General features: G+C 34.2%; 1 protein-coding gene across 1 annotated transcript; it reads left to right on the top strand.

Moving 5' to 3' along the window:
• The first annotated feature begins 3461 nt into the window (after positions 1 to 3461).
• LOC120091021 (TCP-1/cpn60 chaperonin family protein) lies at positions 3462 to 18541 on the top strand. The gene is made up of 13 exons (XM_039048807.2): positions 3462 to 3992; positions 6556 to 6818; positions 6906 to 7052; positions 7142 to 7303; positions 7936 to 8013; positions 10134 to 10267; positions 12178 to 12250; positions 12338 to 12415; positions 12523 to 12645; positions 12716 to 12810; positions 16568 to 16777; positions 17633 to 17690; positions 18171 to 18541. The coding sequence occupies exons 1-13, from the start codon at positions 3845 to 3847 to the stop codon at positions 18237 to 18239; spliced, it is 1638 nt and encodes a 545-aa protein (XP_038904735.2). The 5' UTR covers positions 3462 to 3844; the 3' UTR covers positions 18240 to 18541.
• Positions 18542 to 20434: the final 1893 nt, after the last annotated feature.

The raw sequence follows: 20434 nt of genomic DNA, 5'->3' as shown, positions 1-20434 counted from the left end.
CTTAAACTTTTAATTTTGTATTTAGTCGGTAAATTTTACAAATTTTGGAAGCTCAAAAGACCAAATTCATAATTTTAGGATTTCACAAACCAAACATAGACAAATGTGGAATAAATAATTATGAAGATGGTCTTACCATTTCTTTTGAATTTTGAAAAGTTTTATTTCAACCATTGAGGGTTGCTCAAGGTAAGATGGGAAAATTTCACAAAATGACCTAAAACCCAAAAACTTTCTACCAATGCCTCCTCCTAAAACTTTTTTACCACTGACCTTTTGCCCATGCGAGAGTCCAAAATTACCCCTAGTTTTTAAAAAGCCTTTAGATCGTTAGGTGAACGCGCGTCTCTACGAATACTTTACAACGATAGTGTCTCCTTCCATTTTGTCCATTTCCTGATTGTTAAGAGAATACTAACCGATTGAATAGAGAATACTAAGTGAGCATTTAAACAATATTAAGCGAGCATTTAGAAATTACTATGCGATCAAATAGAGATTACTAAACGATTGTATAGAGAATACTAAGTGATCGTTTAGCTAACTATTACGCGATTTTTTAGACATCTGTTATGCGATCGTTTAGCTAACTGTTACGCGATTGTTTAGATAGCTGTTATGCAATCGTTTGGCTAACTGTTACGCGATCGTTTAGATATTTGTTTATGCAATTGTTTAGTTTTTGTTATGTGATTGTTTAGTTTTTGTTACGCGATCATTTAGATATCTGTTATGCGATCGTTTAGTTTTTGTTATGCGATCTTTTAATTTTTGTTATACGATCGTTTAGATTTTGTTATGCGATCCTTTATATTTTTTTTATGTGATCGTTTGGCTAACTGTTACGTGATCGTTTAGATATATGTTTATGCGATCGTTAGTTTTTGTTATGCGATCGTTTAGTTCTTGTTATGCGATCATTTAATTTTTGTTATGCGATCGTTTAGATAAACTTGTACTAAATTTGTAGAATATAATTGGTGTTGTACATTTAACTAAGTAAATACATAGCTAAGTAAATAAATAACTAAGTGATCGCTTAGATAAATTTGTGCTAAATTTGTACAGTATAATTGGTATTGTGCATTTAACTAAGCAAATAAATAGCTAAGCGATGTAAAGAAAAACTAAGCGATCGTCCAAGAAAATTACATATCGTTTAGTCTAGATGGGTCAGTGTCAGCTATTATCAATGATTATCTGCACGTTTTCTTGTTATGTTCTCTCTGACTATATCGTGTACACCTATGTATTTGTCGTGACTCCTCTCCAATTTAAGAAATCCTGACAGTTTGACATCAACCTACACTTGTTACTTTTTGCAGTGGTAGAATTGGTTCAAAATCTCTAACATAGTATTCAAACACATTCTTATCCGTGTCCGACTGGGAAGATTGGTTCGGCATAAGCAGCAAGCACACACTCAATTGTAAACCATTTTGCACATAATGTTTGAACATTAATATTTCTCAGGGTCGCTGCATATATTGCATGGGAGCACGGGATCTCGAGGAAATTAAACTCCATACACGTACATGTCCATGAACGAAGATCAACCAACCTCCTAAATATCCATCGTCCATATTAATTATATGCATATCCACGGGGGAAACACGATATATTATAGACATCAATTCTGATTCCTTAAGAATACTCATTGCGTAATCAGTTACAATATTTGTGCATGCCATTGCATGTGTACGTCGGATATAGAACCAACCTTGTAGCCACTCGCGAATATGCTCTAATAGCTTTGTGATTGGTAGTTCTCGTGCATCTTTCAACATTCTAATGAGGCATTCTACTATATTTTTCGTCATCTTGTCATACCTACAATGGACTTGATAAACCCTTGTCCACTGTTGTAATCCAATCTCTTTAAGATAAGATAGGTCGTCACCACCAAAATATTGATGGAGTTTAGCCTAATACATCTGAAAGTCAGGCATTCTATAAGATTTCGTCGCTAGGTAGAAGAGTGAGATTATTTCCTTATTCTTAAATTAGTCAACCAAATTGTTCCGACTATAGTATATACATAGGGCATGGAATATACTTGCAACAACCTTTGAAATTGAGATGTGACGATATGATATAATCGTCATTAAATTGGGAACGTCTCCTATCGAAGCTTTCTAAAAAGTGTGTACTCCATGACTTTTGTAAGGTGTAACTAATACAAATAACGGCATCGGGGATGCATCACTGCCTTCTAAAAAGAAGCTAAGATCTTTATCATCAACTATGTCAATTGGAGGAGCTGGAACCAATAGATTGTAGCAATATTTGATGTGTATATTGAACATATCTGGATCGATATTCAATCGTTGGTGCATTATACTCACTAGTTCACTGATTGTTATATCAGTTCTGACTTTCAGACCTTTCATATGACCACCAACATAAATTCTTCCGAACTTATCTCAATCCTTACTAAATCGTACAAAGATGCGAAGTAACGTCATTGATCTACAATGGGATAAACAAATAAGTGATAAGTGATCGATCGTTTATACATTACTATAAACAATGCGATCGTTTATAAATATTTACACATTTATGCATTACTACGATCATTTACAATGCGATCATTTATACATTACTACAATCATTAACTATGAGATCGTTTATAGTTTACTAAACGATTGTGTATATATTACTACACGATCATTTATAATTTACTAAATGATCGTGTATAAATTATTACACGATCATTTATAATTTACTATACGATCGTATTGTAATTTATGAACGATCTGTAGTAATTTATACATGATTGCATAGTAAACGATCGCATAATAAAGTATAAACGATCGCGTGGTAATGTATAAACGATCGCATAGTAATTTATACACGATCACATAGTAATGTGTAAACATTTATAAACAATCGTATTGTAATTTAATGCTAAATGACACTTATTATGAAAGTGATATGGGACAAGAAATCGTACATTAAATGAAGAGATGAAGAAATCATTGAAGGAAGAAAAAATGTGGGCTGAATCTGAGGATGAAAGCGATTGACGAAGATATTGGGCTGAAACTCTGAGAGAAAGCTACGAGAGAACAATGAGAGAATTTCGTGGGGAGTTCGACAGAAAGTGAATACTGACAGTGACATTCCATTCTCTTCAATGCTATTGGAAGAATATTAGTTGGGAATAAATGTTTTGGTAGAATGTTGGTGTTGTATGGAATGAACATTGAATGAAGGGCTGAAGAAATCGAATCTGGTGCGGTTTGAAAGCTTTTTAAAAGCTGAGGTGATTTTGGAATTTCGCATGGATAAAGATTAGAAAGAGGTAATTAGTAGAAAAGTTTTTGGGTTTTAGATCGAAATTTTTTAACTAAGATCCAAAACTCGTAAAGAGGCCTAAACCCATATAGTATCATAATGAGACATAGGGAGCGTATGAAAAAGAAAATATCATCCATAAATTCAATTAAGGACCATTCTGAAAAAAAAATCGAACTTCAAGATAGTATAATTAAAATCAACACGTTTTAGGGATACTTTTTTTACCCCAAAAAAGAAAAGAGAATTTGATTTCTATTTTCCATTTCCTTTGTTCCTCTCCTTTCTTCTCAACCATCATAATTCCTATTTTTCTATTTTCCCTAAACCCTATTTCACGTTCAGTCCCTCACTCCCATTACCACCCACTGCACCCCGCACTCCGTCCCCGCGTCTGCCGTCGCACGCTGAACTCTCTCTAGCCGCCGCAGTCTCAGTCTCCCGACCAAATCGCCGACGGACTTTCTCTTTCACACTCTCTCGTCTCTCCGAGCAATCAGAGCTTCTTATCTCTGTTTCATTTCAGGCTTTTCAGAGGAATACTAAGATGGGTTTCCAGCTGCCGTCTCATGGGATTCAATCAATGCTTAAAGAGGGCCACAAGCATCTCTCAGGCTTGGATGAGGCCGTCCTCAAGAACATTGACGCCTGCAAACAGCTCTCCACCATTACTCGAACTTCTCTTGGTCCCAATGGTATGTTTCCTCTGATCCTTAACCTCACTGCTTCTTTTCCCCATTTCCTTCCATTTTATGTTATTTGCAGTTCTTCAAATGAGAATGGTATGTACCCATCTACTGTTTTGTGATGCGAAGCGATTGATTTTAGTATTTGCCTGTTTCATTTAGTGATTCGTCTTCTTCGCGTCACCGGTATTTTAGTATGATTGTTTTTGGTTCTCTTTATACCCCACTTAAGGGAGGGCCTGGTTTCCCTTTCCAAGAGGCAAGCTTCCTTTAAAGACGGACGGAGATATATTACATTCCAGATCGGACAATAAGTCCAACATGAACTGTTGGAGTATCCTTGCAATTATAAAGATAAAGGTCGATTAGGCGAGATAAATGATGGTTAAGTTTATTTAGAATTGTATATCTAGTATGATATACAAACATTTCAACATTCATTCTAAATTTAGCAGCTATCAGTAAGTCAGCTTTAAACCTAACCATAGCAACTGTTAAGGACATTGTATTTGGACCTGAAAGTGAGGTTCATATTCCGACTTCTACTATTGTTGGACTAAGAAAAAAAGAAGTCACGGCGTACTTTTGTATTGTAGACTAGGTTTGTTAATCGGCAGGTAAATTTGGAGAGTAATAAAGATCTTATGCAATTTTATGATACTGAACAACTTCACAATGCTGCTAATCAAATGAGAGTTTAATAAGATTTGCATGGAAGATCAAGATTCGAAATGTATTATACATTTTAACATGGTCGGTTTAATGCCTGTGCTATGTATTTATTCTTCACCCAAATGGTTCTGCACTCAATTGGTGCAATTATTTCTGTGGAAAAATTGCTAACTTTCTACTATCAGCTTGATGAAATTGCTATCGTTCTACTACCAGCTTGATGAAATTGCTAGTTCGTCATTGTTATTATTATTATTATTTTCTTTTTTGTTTTATCTTGTAAGTTGTTGTTTTGATCTGTTGAAATTCCTTGCTAATGACTTCATTCCACACTAATATATGATCATATGGATTGCCGGTCTAGGGTTTTTTGTTCAAGTTTTGGTTGGGAAAATATTCTGTGTAACTTGTCCTTAGCTTAGAAGAAAATTCGGATTACTGAAGAATTATTTTAATTATTTCCCAATTAGCATTGTTATAAAAAAATTACAATTACAATTAGGTTTTGTCCTTGGTTTGATGCTTTTGGTAAGATTAATACAATGATTTATTCAGAGATCTTCTTTTATGGTGCTTTGATTTAAAGCAAGTGTTTGAAGACATTAATCATCTGCTGTTGCCTCATATCTTCATTTTCGATGGGATTTCGGGAAGATTCTGAAGACTTATTATTTCTCATGTGGCTCCTTGGAGTTCCTTTGATTTGATGGCAAGGTTTTATTGTGTTGTGTCTAATGTTCTACAAGAAAGGAACGGTTATTTGGAAAGTTTGTTTTTTGGTAGCTCTTCAGTATAATTGGTTGGAAAAGAAACAGTAGAGTTTTAGGTATTAAAAGAGAATTTTTCTTTTTGAGCTGCAGAAGTTGGCCTCTTAATATCGCTCTCTAGGCTATTGTAACTTGTCTCTTAGAAAAATTTCTATCTTTTAGTTACCAATTTTCAGTTTATTATATTTTAGTTTCATTCATTTCCTGATGGTTTGGCTATGTCCTTTTTAAAATTTGTTTTGAGGCTAACTTTATTTCTCCCTTTCGTCTTTCTAAAGAACCTTGGAACCTTATTAAAATAATTGTTGTTTAAAGTGTGGGTGATGTGCAATAAGAAAAAGAGGGTTCCTTTTACTATCTATTTATTTTTTCAAAAAATTATAAGTGTAGAAATAGAAAAATATGAACAAAATGTTAAAACATGAAAAATATAGCTCGATGAATGACATTATAATTAAAAGTTATTTTCCCTCTTTTAACTTTTTTTTTTTTAAAAAAAAAACAGAAACAAAACTTTTCATTGATGTAATGAAAAGAGGCTATTGCTCAAAGTGCAATGAAATAAAAAGCAGAAATACAAGAGCATAGACAACTTATTTTCTTATTTCCTTATTAAAAAATTTTGAAAATAAAAACTAGAATAAAAAGGTGCCTTGCCTCAAAAGTGTGAGGCACCAAATGCTGAGGCGTTTTCTTTTGCTTTCTGATGAAAGTTGCCTTTGAATTGAAAGAAAGTAATTGTTCAAATGACCACTTCTAATTTTTGTAATGTAGTCCTTCTATATATTTTTCATTATTGAAAGTTGCAAAAGTAACATTAAAAGTAAAATAATTCGGCACAGTCCCCCTCCTTTTTGAAGACATCATCTACAATAAAGCTCTATATGCAATTCTAACTTAATGTCTAAGGTTGGAGCTTAATGTAGAAGTTTGAGAGAACAATTAGGACAATATTCTTCAAGGATTGCTTCTCCAACCTTTGCACTTGTTATTTGTGTAAATGCATATGACTTCTATTCTAATTTTAGACATGGTTAATATTATTCTTTTTTCTAGAGTTTGTTGTACTGTTCGAAATATATTCAAAACTTACCTTCTATGTCAATGGCCTTATTCTTAAGTATCTTTCTCAGGAATGAATAAGATGGTAATTAATCATCTTGATAAGCTTTTTGTTACAAATGATGCTGCCACAATTGTCAATGAACTAGAGATACAGCATCCTGCAGCCAAAATTTTGGTTTTAGCAGGTAAAGCTCAGCAAGAAGAAATTGGTGACGGAGCTAATCTGACAATTTCGTTTGCTGGGGAACTTTTACAAAATGCTGAAGAGCTCATCAGGATGGGTCTACACCCTAGCGAAATAATCAGTGGCTACACGAAAGGAATCAATAAGGTTTCTCACTTTCTACAATGATGATGGAATGCAGAGATGAACTTTTATAACATTCTATTTTAATATATTGTCTTCTTGTTGGTTCAGACTATTGAGGTTTTGAAGGAACTAGTGGAGAAAGGTTCAGAGCACATGGATGTTCGTAACAAAGAGGAAGTTATTTCGCGCATGAAAGCTGCTGTTGCTAGCAAGCAATTTGGACAAGAAGATTTTATTTGTTCTCTAGTTGCTGATGTATATTTTTGCCTACTCTTGTTATAATTGAGTAATTATCCTGTAAAACTTTCCCCCTGTAAGTTATGCATAATTCTTTTGTGTTGCAGGCGTGTATACAAGTTTGTCCTAAGAATCCAGAAAATTTTAATGTGGACAATGTTCGAGTTTCGAAGTTACTGGGAGGTGGTTTACATAATTCTTCAGTAGTGCGTGGCATGGTCTTGAAAAGTGATGCTGTGGGAAGTATAAAGCGAATTGAGAAGGCTAAGGTATGCACCATCATTTGTGTGTTCTTTTCATATGTTTACATCTGGTTAAAAAAGTAATTACATCTCGACTGCTGCTCCATGGGAACAGGTTGTTCCCACCTAATAGGCTGACCAAGATTAGAAGGCAGTGATTCTCTGAGGAGAAGCTTTCTTTTTTTTTCCTATCAAAAAGAAGGAAAATGTTCATAGGATGTTTTTAGCCTTTCTTTAGTTGTAAATGTTATTTCCACCTGGGTGCAGATATGAAACTGAAGAAGAGAGAGGAAGAATAGAAATCTAATTTTTATTTGCATCTGGATGGCTGTGTTGTTATTTTTCATCTTTACATCCTGTGGTTTTAAATGTCAAACCGTATGCACACATAAATTATATGATTAATGACAGGTTTTTTTGGGGATTCCGTCTTAGTGATTGTGATAGATGATAAAAAATCTTTACCTGTTTTTAACTTGCATTGCTTTTGTTTTCACAGAACAAAATTACTTGGATTTAAGTAGTATTATACTTCTGTGTATTATAAATTTTTATCTAAAAAGAACTTCACTCTTATTTTGTTACATTGCAAATATATATGCGAAATTCTTTTTCTAAATTATTTTGGTTTTGATCTTCTTGAACATTTTCTTATGAAGGTTGCTGTATTTGCTGGTGGCGTTGATACATCTGCAACGGAAACAAAAGGAACAGTATTAATTCACACTGCTGAGGAGGTAAATCTTATTTTTTTTTAAAAAAATATTTTGAAAATTTTATTAAAAGGAATTAAAGTTGAAAACCTATTATTTTCTTTGTAAACACTGTTTTGAAAAGTGTGGAGAAAAGTTACCATAAGGATGCCTCAGTTAAGACTTGCATTTAAACAATATTTCAAAACCACGACAAAAAGACGACACAAGCTTGCTTTTTTTCACATGAGGTGCCCTTAATGAGGCACACGCCTTCTCCTTTATTTGATTTGATTTTTGAACTTTTCATAAAGAAAACAAGAAATATCATCCCAAAAGTTCTCTCTCTAAACAATCTCAATTTCTTATAATTTTCTTTTAGTACAATTGGGAGTAGGGGGACTCAAGCTACAAACCTCGTGGTTAGTAGCACACTCGTATGTCAAGTTGTTAACTCTTTTGGACAAAACCTTCCACATGAAGAATTTCATCTTTTTGGGAATCTTCATCTTCCAAACCGAGGTGACAATGGAATCACCCACTCAGGAAGGATTAGACAAGCAATTGAAAAAAGAGCTACAACAAAAAAAACCTTTTGAAGGGCTAGGAGACCAATGGTTTGAATTACCCCTCCCTGGCTTAAGGCCAAATGAGGAAAAGGAGGAAAGAAAAGCCAAGACATATTTGTCAACAGACGAGAAAAACCCTATGACAAAGAAGGATTTTTTCTTTTTTCTTTTTTTTTTTTGACTGAGCATGGAAGCAATTAAGTGGTTCTTGAAGGAGGATAAATGATATAAATGAGGGAATAAGGAACATAAGGGTTTATATCCCAACCACTTGTCTTCCTAAGAATAGGTATCCATTCTGTCCCCAATGTCAACATGAATAAATGGAGAAAGAAGAGAAAAACCAAATGCAATTGCTTTCCGTGGATTTTTAGAAGAGCCTTTAAGTCCTCTTCAATTCACTCGAAGGATGAGCCCTGTACTTGCTAACATTAACCTTGTGCCAAGGGGCACCGACTTCATGATAGAATCACCACAGCCCAGCCAACGATGTTGTGTTTCTTGTCCTAACATTCCCAATAGCTAAAACCCCAAGTCCATAGCACATAGAAAGATAGCCCACAAAAAGGAGCCAAAAACTAACTATGCAAAAAGAACGTTCCACTCCAATCCAAAATAATAAGATCTATTGAATAATTACAGTAATATTTTGAAACCAATGCTCAAATAAAAGCATTAGATCTGGCATGCAAGCATACCTCCTTTCAAAGTCTATCAAAAACTTAAAAAATCCTATTGTTGTTCTCCATCCTATGACCCTAAAGGACCGAGAAGAAACTGAGATGCTACAAAATCTAGCCCTTATCATGAAACAATGGATGCATGAGGACCACCACCATAGTGTCAGTCCCCATTCTAAACAAACATCAAACATCTGAAAGGAAAAATTCCAAATGGAGTGAGCCAATGACATCGCTAGGATGAAAATGTCAATGTTGAGATTGATTCGTTACTTTGAAATTTGGATGTATCAACGAATTGGATATCACAGGAACTTGTAAAATTATTCTCTTGGATCAGAACTCTTTTTGTATATTTAACTCAGGTTTTGGATAGGTTCTTTTGTTGGGTGGCTTGTTTTGTAGACCCCACTTGTATTCCTTCATTTTTCCAATTGCAATTTGTCAGTTAAGACGCATATCAATATAATTAGGCGTCCCTTTGTTTATTTGAGGCAGTTTTGTTTGGTAGCAGTAATAGTCATGAAAAATAGAAAACTTCTTATTGTTTCTTGGTTTTTTGTTATTATTTGATTAGAAAGTTCAAAATTTATTTTTGGATATTACTTGTTTTATTGCTTATAATTATCTTCTTGTGGAATTCAATTGATTTATTTATTCCTTCTAAAATAAATAGAAAAAAATGGATTCATATTGGTGTGATCAACCTTTTCCATTCCTCTACGCACTCATAGCTACAACTCTTACTCGATTATTTTGGGTAAAATAAGAACAGCCACATTGGTTAATATATTCTTTTTACTTTTTCTTATATATAAAAAAATTCTTTTACTTCAGGGTTCTTTTTGTGGGGTTCTCTCTCTCTCCTCTTTTGTTTTTCTTAAAACATTAAATAACATATGCTTATCAATTGTAGCTACAAAACTATGCAAAAACTGAGGAAGCTAAAGTTGAGGAGCTGATAAAAGCAGTTGCAGATTCAGGGGCTAAAGTAATTGTTAGTGGAGCAGCTGTTGGGGAAATGGCTCTACATTTCTGTGAGCGCTACAAGTATGTTGAGTTTTCCTTCTATCCGTTGTTTTTTGTTCTCCAGTTGAGAGATTTTGGAGTGTTGTTTGGACTCTTATTAGGTTCAACATTTCTTGCTCCGGTGGCGGTGACTCAGCCATTTTTTAAAAACTATTTATTAGGTTTTATTTTGCTTGATTGGAGGCTCTTTCTTTAGCTTGCCTCTTTTGTTGGGGTGATTTCTTTTGATTCCCTCTCTCTTGTGTGGGCTCTCAGTTTTTTTGCCTGCCTTTGTGTTCTTTCATTTCCGTCTTAGTGAAAATTTGGTTATTCATTAAAAGAAAGTGTTAAAATGTGGTTGCTGAATAAAAAATGCTCTATTTCTTGCTCACTGTACTCGTGGAAAGGAATGTTCGTTGTCCAATATATTTTGTTGGACTATCGTAGAGGAAGTGATGTTCCATCTCTTGTTTTAGGATTAGGGTGGGATCTTTCGGGGTAGAACTTATTTTGCATTTTTGCTACTTTATGAAGCATTTGGCTGTCTGATAAGAAGAATGTTTAGGAGGCTTGCAAGTATGGGGTAGGTTTGGGCTATCTGTTGTTTTTTGTTCTCCATTTGAGAGATTTTAGAGTGATGTTTGGACTCTTATTAGGTTCAACATTTCTTGCTCCGGTGACTTAGCCATTTTGTAACTATCTATTAGGTTTTATTTTGCTTGATTCGAGGCTTTTTCTTTAGCTTGCCTCTTCTGTCGGGGTGATATCTTTCGATGGCCTCTCTTTTTTGTGGGCTCTCTTTTTTTTTTTGCCCGCCTTTGTGTTCTTTCATTTCTGTCTCAATGAAAGTTTGGTTATCACTAAAAAGTGTTAAAATGTGGTTGCTGAAAAAGAAAATGCACTATTTCTTGCTCACTGAACTCATAGAAATGTATGTTCGATGTCCAATATATTTTGTTGGACTATCGTAGAGGAAGTGCTGTACCATCTCTTGTTTTAGGTTTAGGGTGGGATCTTTTGGGGTAGAACTTATTTTGCATTTTTGCTACCTTATGAAGCATTTGGCTGTCTGATAAGCATAATGTTTAGGAGTCTTGCAAGTATGGGGTAGATGTGGGCTATGTCCCACACTTTCTTTTAGGTGTCAGTGTCTAAGGATTTTCACAACTGCCAGTTATCTCTTATTCCTTGTGAGGGAGCCCGTTATGTAATTGTGATTGCTAGGCTGTGTCTCTTCCTTGTAGGCTCCATTTGTAGTGTGCTTTCTTTCCTCCTTTGCCCATTCACCATTTTATTCATCTTGTTTAGAGCTTTATTTATTTAAGTTTTTTTTTATAAAAAGTTATTTTATTGTGATTGCTAGGCTGTGTCTCTTCCTTGCGAGGGAGCCCTTTATGTAATTGTGATTGCTAGGTTGTCTCTTCCTTGTAGGCTCCATTTGTAGTGTGCTTTCTTTCCTCCTTTGCCCATTCACCATTTTATTCATCTTGTTTAGAGCTTTATTTATTTAAGTTTTTTTTTTTTTAATAAAAAGTTATTTTATAATTTTTTAATAAAAAGAGTTGTTACGGGTTATGAAAGTTTTGATAATAAGGCAGATAGGGGGGTATTTGTTTGGGAATACTTTTGTTATGATTCACTATCCATCTCATTACTATTCAAGAAAAGTCATGATCGTTGATTGTTTTTGTTTTCTTTTACTTTTGTCCAATGTCTCTTCTGCAAATATTCATTATTTTCTCAAATCTTTCCATTGACTCCATACCACATTCAAGCATGTTTGTAACGTTGTAATGTGTCCAAATTCCAAACATGGCTATGATGCGGATGAATGATTTTAGAATTTAAAATTATTAGTTATAAATTTTTATGTTTTAATATGCATTGCTGATGATTAGATCTTTCTTTTTCCTTTGATTGTTTCTTTTATTTCATGTACTGTTGCATTGCAGGCTTATGGTCTTAAAAATTAGTTCGAAGTTTGAGTTGCGGAGATTTTGTCGCACAACCGGTGCTGTAGCCATGGTAAGCATGTTAAGACTTTGTTATTGATAAAATGAGGTGTTTTTCTTCATTGGCATTGACATGGTTCCCATCCCCACCAAATGACAGTTGAAGCTTAGCCAGCCAAATCCAGATGACTTGGGTCATGTGGACTCTGTCTCAGTTGAAGAAATTGGTGGTGTTCGGGTATGTTATCTATATTAGCTTATTTTTATATTGCAGTTTTTTCATGATTTCTTCATTATTTCTGACGTCATAACTAATTCTTTTCCCTTCATGATATTGGATTACAGGTCACAGTTGTGAAGAATGAAGAGGGGGGTAACTCTATATCTACAGTTGTGATACGAGGAAGTACTGATAGCATACTGGATGATCTTGAGCGGGCAGTTGATGATGGAGTTAATACGTACAAAGTATTTCTCTACACATGTACTGTTTATCCTTGGGATTATTTGGAGCATGCATGATGATTTTCTTTGTCAGGCAATGGCGAAGGACAGCCGCACAGTACCTGGAGCTGCTGCTACTGAAATCGAGTTGGCTAGGAGAGTAAAGGAGTTCTCTTTTAAAGAAACTGGGTAATTCTTTTTATATATTTATTTATTTTTAAATTTAATATTGCACAAGATCATTTTAAACTTTTTCTTAACAGAGTCGGTTGTTAACTGCATCACTCTGGAAAGATAAGGAAAAAATTTTACACAACCGATATAAGCAACTGGAATGCAAACTGCAGTTATATTAATGTGCAGAATAATTGTTCAGTTAGGAAAAATAAGTTCTCGGTATAGATTTTTTTTTTTTTTTTTTTTGCAGCAATAGTGTTATGGGGAAATTATTCTAGGGTGGATGGGATGTACAAGGACGAGAAGAATTCGTTTGTAGTGGTGAATTTTAAAGGTCAAGTTGGTAGATGTAGAGGGTACTGCGTAGTAGATCTAAGTTGGTAGGGTAAAACTCCTACTTGGTTTCCTTAAAATGCTTGGCTCTTCATGGCTGTGAAGGGGTCTTCCAGGATCTGCTGAACGGCTTTAACAACCTATAACTCTCTACAAATTTAAAAGGAATAGTTATCTCTTATTGAATGAGAAGATTTCCAGTGGAAAAGACTCCTTTTTTAATTAAATTAAATTAATTAATTTATTTATATAAGTTATTTATTTTCTTTTTCTTAAACAATAAACAATTTCATTAGTGTAGGAATTTTACAAAAAAGAGGGAGATAATCGAAGAGAATCAGAGCTATAGAGATGAAAAAGATGAGATAGTTTACAGTTTACACTATGAGATATATATGAGAAATGACATGCTAGAAAAATTATCAAAAGATTTGCTTTGCCATTGATGATGGTTGTTTCTTTCAATCCAAACTGACCACAATAATGAGATGATACTTGAATTAGAAATTTTCAAAATGCCCATTTCAAAATTGTTCCTTGTCATGGGTTGGGAGAGCAGAATAACAGGGTGCTTATAGGGTTGGAGTGGGATCCTAGTGATGTTTGATCCTTTGTTAGATTTTATGATCCCTTTTGCTCTAATTTTGAAGATCTTTTGTAATTATTCTAAAAGTACTGTTTTGTTTGGCTGGAGTCCATTCCTTCAGTGGGCTCCTCCCTTTTGTGGGCTTGAGTTTTTTTTAACCCTTGTCCCTTTTATTCTTTCATTATTTTTTCTCAATGAAAGTCATTATTTCCATAGAAAAATGGCTATTTTAATAGGTTCTTTTGCTTGAAGCTTGGTTCTCGTTAATAATGGGGGTGATGGCGGTCGCGGGAGTTTTTTAAACATTTTGTGCTTGGGGATGTAGGGGCATTTTTATTATTTCTAATTTCTTCGCTCTCTTTCCTTTAAAAACTATGGGAGTTTGGTTTTTCAGTTTCATGCACACTCCTACGTGCAGTATCACAGCCATCTATACGTAAAAATGAAGTCGTTAACCCACAAGCTAGATATAGGTTGCTTAAGTAGCCTTGCCGTCGAAATCTGTTTGGGGTTGCCATGATGGTGTGTATAATATGGATTTTTGCTGGTTGATTGAAGAGATCTTTATGAATTTTCATTTTTGGGATACAGTGAGTCATGCAACAAGCTTGTTTCTTTTGTTATCTTGTGAGAGATAGCTCGAGAGGAGTTGTAGGATTTTTAGAGGGGTTAAGAGGTCTTTGGAGGAGGTGTATGAGAGGGTGTGAGATTTAATGCATCCTTCCGTCTTTATACTTGGGCCTCCCTCTTGGGAATAATCTGAGGTGTGTTTCCTTGTGGAATCTTGTGATATATAAAGTCCGTAGTAGGCTGGCTTCTTGGGAAAAAAGGTTTCTTTTCTAAAGTGGGGCCGTCTTACTCTGATTAACCTGTTTTGATTGGCATTCCGGTTTATTTCTTCTCTTTTTAGAGCTTTGGGTGAGGTTTGTAAACGTTTGGAGAGATTGATGCGGGGCTCCCTTTGGGAAGGGATTGATGAAGGGAAAGGAAAAGACTCACACCTAATTAGATGGGTGGTTATTGAAAAATCGGTTTGGGGGGTTTAGAAATTTGAAATTTTAGGATGCGTAACAAAAAGCCCTTTTAGCCAAATGGCTGTGGCGCTTTTTCTGTTGAGTCCAATTCTCGTTGGCACAGGATCATTGTTAGTAAACATGACTCCTATCCTTTCGAGTGGTTGGCTAAAGAGATTAAAGACACCTATCGGAATCTTTGGAAAGATATCTCGAAAGAGCTCACTGCCTTTGTTCTTTGGGTCCGATGTGTGGTGGGGGAAGGGAGAGAGACCTGTTTTTGGGAAGATCATTGGGTGGGGGAGAGATCTCTCTGTGGGTTATTTCCTCGCTTGTATCACTTGTCTTCCGTTAAAAATCATTTTGTGACTGATTTTCTTGTGTGGACATGGAGCTGTTGTACGTTTTCCTTCGAGTTTTTTCGTGCTCTTTCCAATAGGGAAACATAGATGTGGTGACTCTCCATTCTCTTCTTAAGAGTCACCCCTTTCATTTGGGGAGGAGAGGTGTGAGAGTTTGGAGCTCTAATCCTTTGGATGAGTTTTCGTACAAGTCTTCTAGCATTTAACCCTTCTCCTATGGGCGAGTCTGTTTTTTTGTGGCTTTGGAGGATTAAGGTTCTTAGAAAGGTGAGATTCTTCACTTGGCAGGTTCTTCACGGTTGTATTAATACACTGGATAGACTTATGAGGAAGATGCCGTCAATGGTTGAGCCTTTTTGCTGTATTCTTTATTGGAAGGCGGAGGAAGACTTGGGCTATATTCTTTGGCATTGTGATTTTGCTAACCTTGTCTGGGATTCTTTTTTTTGGGTGTTTGACATGATGTGTGCTCGTCACAGAGATGCTAGAGATATGATCGAGGAGTTCCTTCTCAATTTACCGTTTGGGGAGAGAGACCGTTTTCTTTGGCATGTTAGTGTTTGTGCTATTATTTGGGTGCTTGGAGGTGAGAGGAATAGTAGGGGTGTTTAGGGTGGTCGAGAGGGATGCTAGAGAAATATGGTCTCTTGTTCGTTTTCATGCGTCTTACTAGGCTTTGATTTTGAAAGCTTCTGGTAAATTTCCTCCTGACATGATTTTGTATAGTTGAAATCCCTTCTTGTAGAGGGTGTCTCCCTTTTTTTCGGGCTTATTTTTTGTATGTCCGTGTATTCTTTCATTTTTTTTCTCAATGAAAGTTGTTCTTATAAAAAAAATTGCATCATGGCGTGGTTAATCTTTGTAATTATCAACTTGGTATCATTGTTTGGAATTGGACTCCTTTCTTGTGGTTGAGTAGAGGAATCCCTTTGTGGACTTTTTTTTTTTGCATGTCTTGTACATTCTTTCATTTTCCTAAAAGAAAGCTCGTTTCTTATTAGATTAGAAAAGAGAGAACACATGTCTACAGATTCCTAATTTGAGGCTAGATGGACCAAGATTATCCAGTCCTGTGGATCAAACACCCATCACTTTATTTTGCATGGGTAATTGGTAAAATTTCCTTAGATTTTAATTTCATGAAGTAACTCACTAAGTGTTCATTAGTTCTTTCTGAAATTGGAAGAAAAAGAAATGAACGAAGGAAAGATGTAAGCTTTAATGCGTTTTCACAAAGACTTAAACCTCTTATGCTACAACTTACAAGAAAGGTGCAAGTCTTGAGGCTAGAAGTTAGAGCTTAGGCATAAGCCTCCATAGCTTTTTAAAATATCGTATGAAGCATTGATGCACGTTTATTGTTTAATTTGGTCAATATGTTGAATCATTTCCAAGGGTTGCTATTATGAGTACTTAAGTTATTTTATTCTATTGTTGAAGAAACTCCTGATTGACTTTTCCTTGTCTGTCTGCAGATTGGATCAGTATGCTATTGCAAAATTTGCAGAAAGTTTTGAGATGGTACCAAAAACTCTTTCTGAAAATGCTGGGCTAAATGCAATGGAGATAATATCCTCGTTGTACGCTGAGCATGCGTCCGGAAATACTAGAGTGGGTATAGACTTGGAAGAAGGGATTTGCAAGGATGTTTCCACGATGAATATCTGGGATCTTTACATTACCAAGTCAGTTTTCATTCTCTTACAACGTGAATAATTATGGTTATTCTTGTGAAACTCTTAGTTCAATGCTTCGTACAATTCATGTCTCTTTCTTGTAGAGTTGCATTTTACTTAAAGTGCACCCCTTTCCGGTACCTTTAGAAAGTTTAGTTTTAGTGCATATGTAGTCGTGCCATTAGTTCCCAACCTTGGGATTCATGAACCTCATCGTGGTGCTTGGTGTAATGCATACTGAACGGTTCAACCATATATGCCCTTGTCTAAATGAACCAACTTCTGTCCCATTATATAGATTATATGGCTTGAAATTGTTAGCTTGATTTGTTTTCTTAATGAAATAATGGACCTAGTTTATTAGTAAAAAGAAAAAGATTTCATTAGTTGTGGGATCTTTAATGGGAGAGGAACGATAGTGTTTCGTGATGTGGAGAGGGACCTTAGTCAGGTTTGGTCGTTGGTGAGGTTTCATGTATCTCTGTGGACTTCCGTTTCGAAGACTTTTTGTAATTATTCTCTAGGCAATATCTTACTTAGTTGGAAACCCTTCTTTGGTGGGGTTTTGTGGGCTTGGTTTTCTTATACCCTTGTATTCTTTCCATTTTCCCCAATGAAAGCAGTTATAGAAAAAAGACTTCATCAGTTTCCTATTCCTTAGAGTTGTGAAGTGTCATTTATTCATTGTAGCATAAATTTGTCCCGACAAATGTATGACCCTGATGATGAGGCTTTTTTTTTTTTTTTTTTTTTTTTTTTTTTAAATTATTATTATTATTATTATTTTTTTTTTTATAAATATTATTAGGGATACTAACTCATGGTAACATCCTCTTTTCCTGGCCTTTTCTTTTTCTTTGCTAGGTTCTTTGCTCTTAAGTATGCCGCAGATGCTGCTTGTACTGTCCTTCGAGTGGACCAGGTACCCTTATATCAATCTTTTTATCAAACTATATTTCTTGGTATTTTTCATTTCCATTTCTATGTTAAATCTCATTTTAAGACAGTATTATTAAAGACCTCGGATTGACATTTAATTTGTTAAAATTAAACATATAGACAGCTGAGATTAAAGACCTCGGATTGACATATATTTATATACATATAGAGCAGCTGAGACTAACATCATTTTGCTCTTGGCTTTAACCTTCTTTGAGAACAAGGGATTGATAATATTGCTAAAGTGGACTTGAGCAACCTTAACCAGTTGGCTAATTTCTTGTGTGGATTGTGTTTCTGGTTCATGGCTTCTTTTTTTATTTATTATTTATTATATATTATTATTACATCTGTTTGGTCAGTAACTTTTGGCCTTGTTCAAAAAGAAAAAAAAAGATGCATAATTTATTGTTTGTCTCTTGTAAATATGTTATAGAATGAATATAAATTCCCGTTGTTGCAGATAATAATGTCAAAACCAGCTGGAGGCCCCAGGAGAGGAGATCAACCTGCGGGAATGGATGAGGACTAAATCTTCAATTGGCTCAGTTCTCTAATTTATTCTGCATCTGCCCGTCCTCGCAAGTTATTGATTAAGATATTGAAATGGTTTGTTTGTATGAGAGGTGGGTGTTTTTATTAGGTGAGGAGTTTGCTGTTGAAAATGTGGCTTTTTGTGAATGCCACTGCAAGTAGAACAAATTTTTGAGTCACTGGCTTTGATTGTTGGATATAATGTCGGTATAGCTTTGATTGTCCGTATAGCTTTGGCTTCTTGTGTTAGTTGAACTCCTCGAAATTCGAATGAAGCAATTTAGAATGAGTTGTTGACAAGCTAGCTTAGCTAGGTTTCTCCAATCCTTTGCCTTAATGCATTTGTTCCCAAACCTCCTTCCGCTCTAGTACTTGTTTGGGTCAATTAATCTGCATTTCAATTTTGAGATATCGGACTGTTTTAGGACACAGTTGTATAACCTATAGGATATGTATTAACAGATTCTGTTCAAGGAAGGTCATTGAGATAATTGCCTGTTACTAACATTTTTTTTTTCTTTTACTTGTTTTGATAATCCTTATATGAAGTTGTCAACTATCAAAGATTGTGGACATTGGAGTTCGTGGAAACAAAGAAAAAGGATTCGAAAGGGAATGAGTCTAATTTATAGACATCATCTATAGGTTTCGTAGAAGGGGTTTCGTCATGTAACATAATGCTATGCTACCTTTCTACTTCTAAATTTCTTCTTTTATTATCTATTTTTCACTAATGATTTAAAAAATCAAGTCAAATTTTTAGAACAAAAAAAAGTAGCTTTTACAAAGTTGTTTTTATTTTTTGAATTTGGCTAGGAATTCATCTATTGTACTTAAAAAAGATGCAAATCATTACAAGAAATATGGATGAAATAGATTTAATTTTCAAAAACAAAAACAAAAAATCAAATGGTTATCAAGTGGGGCATAAACATTTTTAGAAAGTGGATAATAAGACATAAGATTTATTGGTGGGAAAAAAGGGAAAAAAGTCAAATTTAGAAAATTTAACCGTTAAGTCTTAGTTTTTAGTTTTAAATTTTTTTGGTTTTGTTGATAGTGATTTTATTTTTTGTTTTTCTATTTCTTAAATTTATGCTTGATTTCTTCTAATTTTTTAATTCAGTTTTTGTATTTAAAAAAAAATACTTGAATTTCTAATTAAACTCTAAAAACAAAACAAGTTTTTGAAATTGTTTATATTATTATAAGTTTTTAAAAATTTATTCAATATTTAAAATATTAATAGAAAGTAGGTAATAAAACATAAAAACTTGTGATGGAAGTAATGTTTGTAACTTTAATTTTTTTTTTTTTTAAAAAAAACAAATGGTTATCAAATGTGGATGGACAAGATAATTGATGGTGTGATCATGTTGCTGATGTGCTCTCAACATGTTTACCAAAGCTCTTCCTACAAAGTTCTTGAACATGCATTTGTCCAGAGGATCATTCTTAATCTTCATAGTTCATCTTGAGAGATTTCATTTGTGTATCTTTTTCTAAACAACAGACCACTGTGCACAATTTTTCTTGAAATTAAAGATTGGTTTCTCTATTTGTTGACACAAAAGGGTAGTTTTTATTTAGAGGGATTTTCAAAAATAGAAAAAATAATGAAAATTATTTACACAAAACAGTAAAATTTAATCTTCTTCGATAGATGTTGAAAGAGACTGATAGAAGTCTATTGGTGTCTACAATGATAGAAATTGATAGCATTTTTTCTTTGATACTATATGATAGACACTGATAAATTTCTATAACTGATACTATGTGATACACGCTGAGAGAAGTCTATCAGTATCGATATTTTTTTTGCTATTTCTATAAATAGTTTGATATTTTTTCTATCTGTGAAAATTTTTCTTTTATTTATTTATTTATTGGTATTATTTTTTTAGTTTCTAGTTCTCGAGAAACAAAAATATTTTTTACAAATTAAAATAAAAAGATCATTTGGTGGTATGATATTTGTTTTTATTTTTATGTATTGTTTTATGACATGAATATCAAACTAGGGTAACTATAACGAGTAGTAAAATTGATATCTATATTCACAAATAAGTAATTTATAAATATGATAATTTTTAAATTTTTTGGGTGTCACTGATATACCATTTGTATAGTCTAGCTATTTGACGTTTATTATCGATAGACTATGACACAAGTAGAATGGTTCTAGATTTATCA

Source organism: Benincasa hispida, chromosome 11 (genome assembly GCF_027475165.1).
Source record: "Benincasa hispida cultivar pf3 chromosome 11, pf3_genome.v1.1, whole genome shotgun sequence".
Lineage (NCBI taxonomy): Eukaryota > Viridiplantae > Streptophyta > Magnoliopsida > Cucurbitales > Cucurbitaceae > Benincasa > Benincasa hispida.
This window is presented reverse-complemented; position numbering and strand designations above follow the sequence as displayed.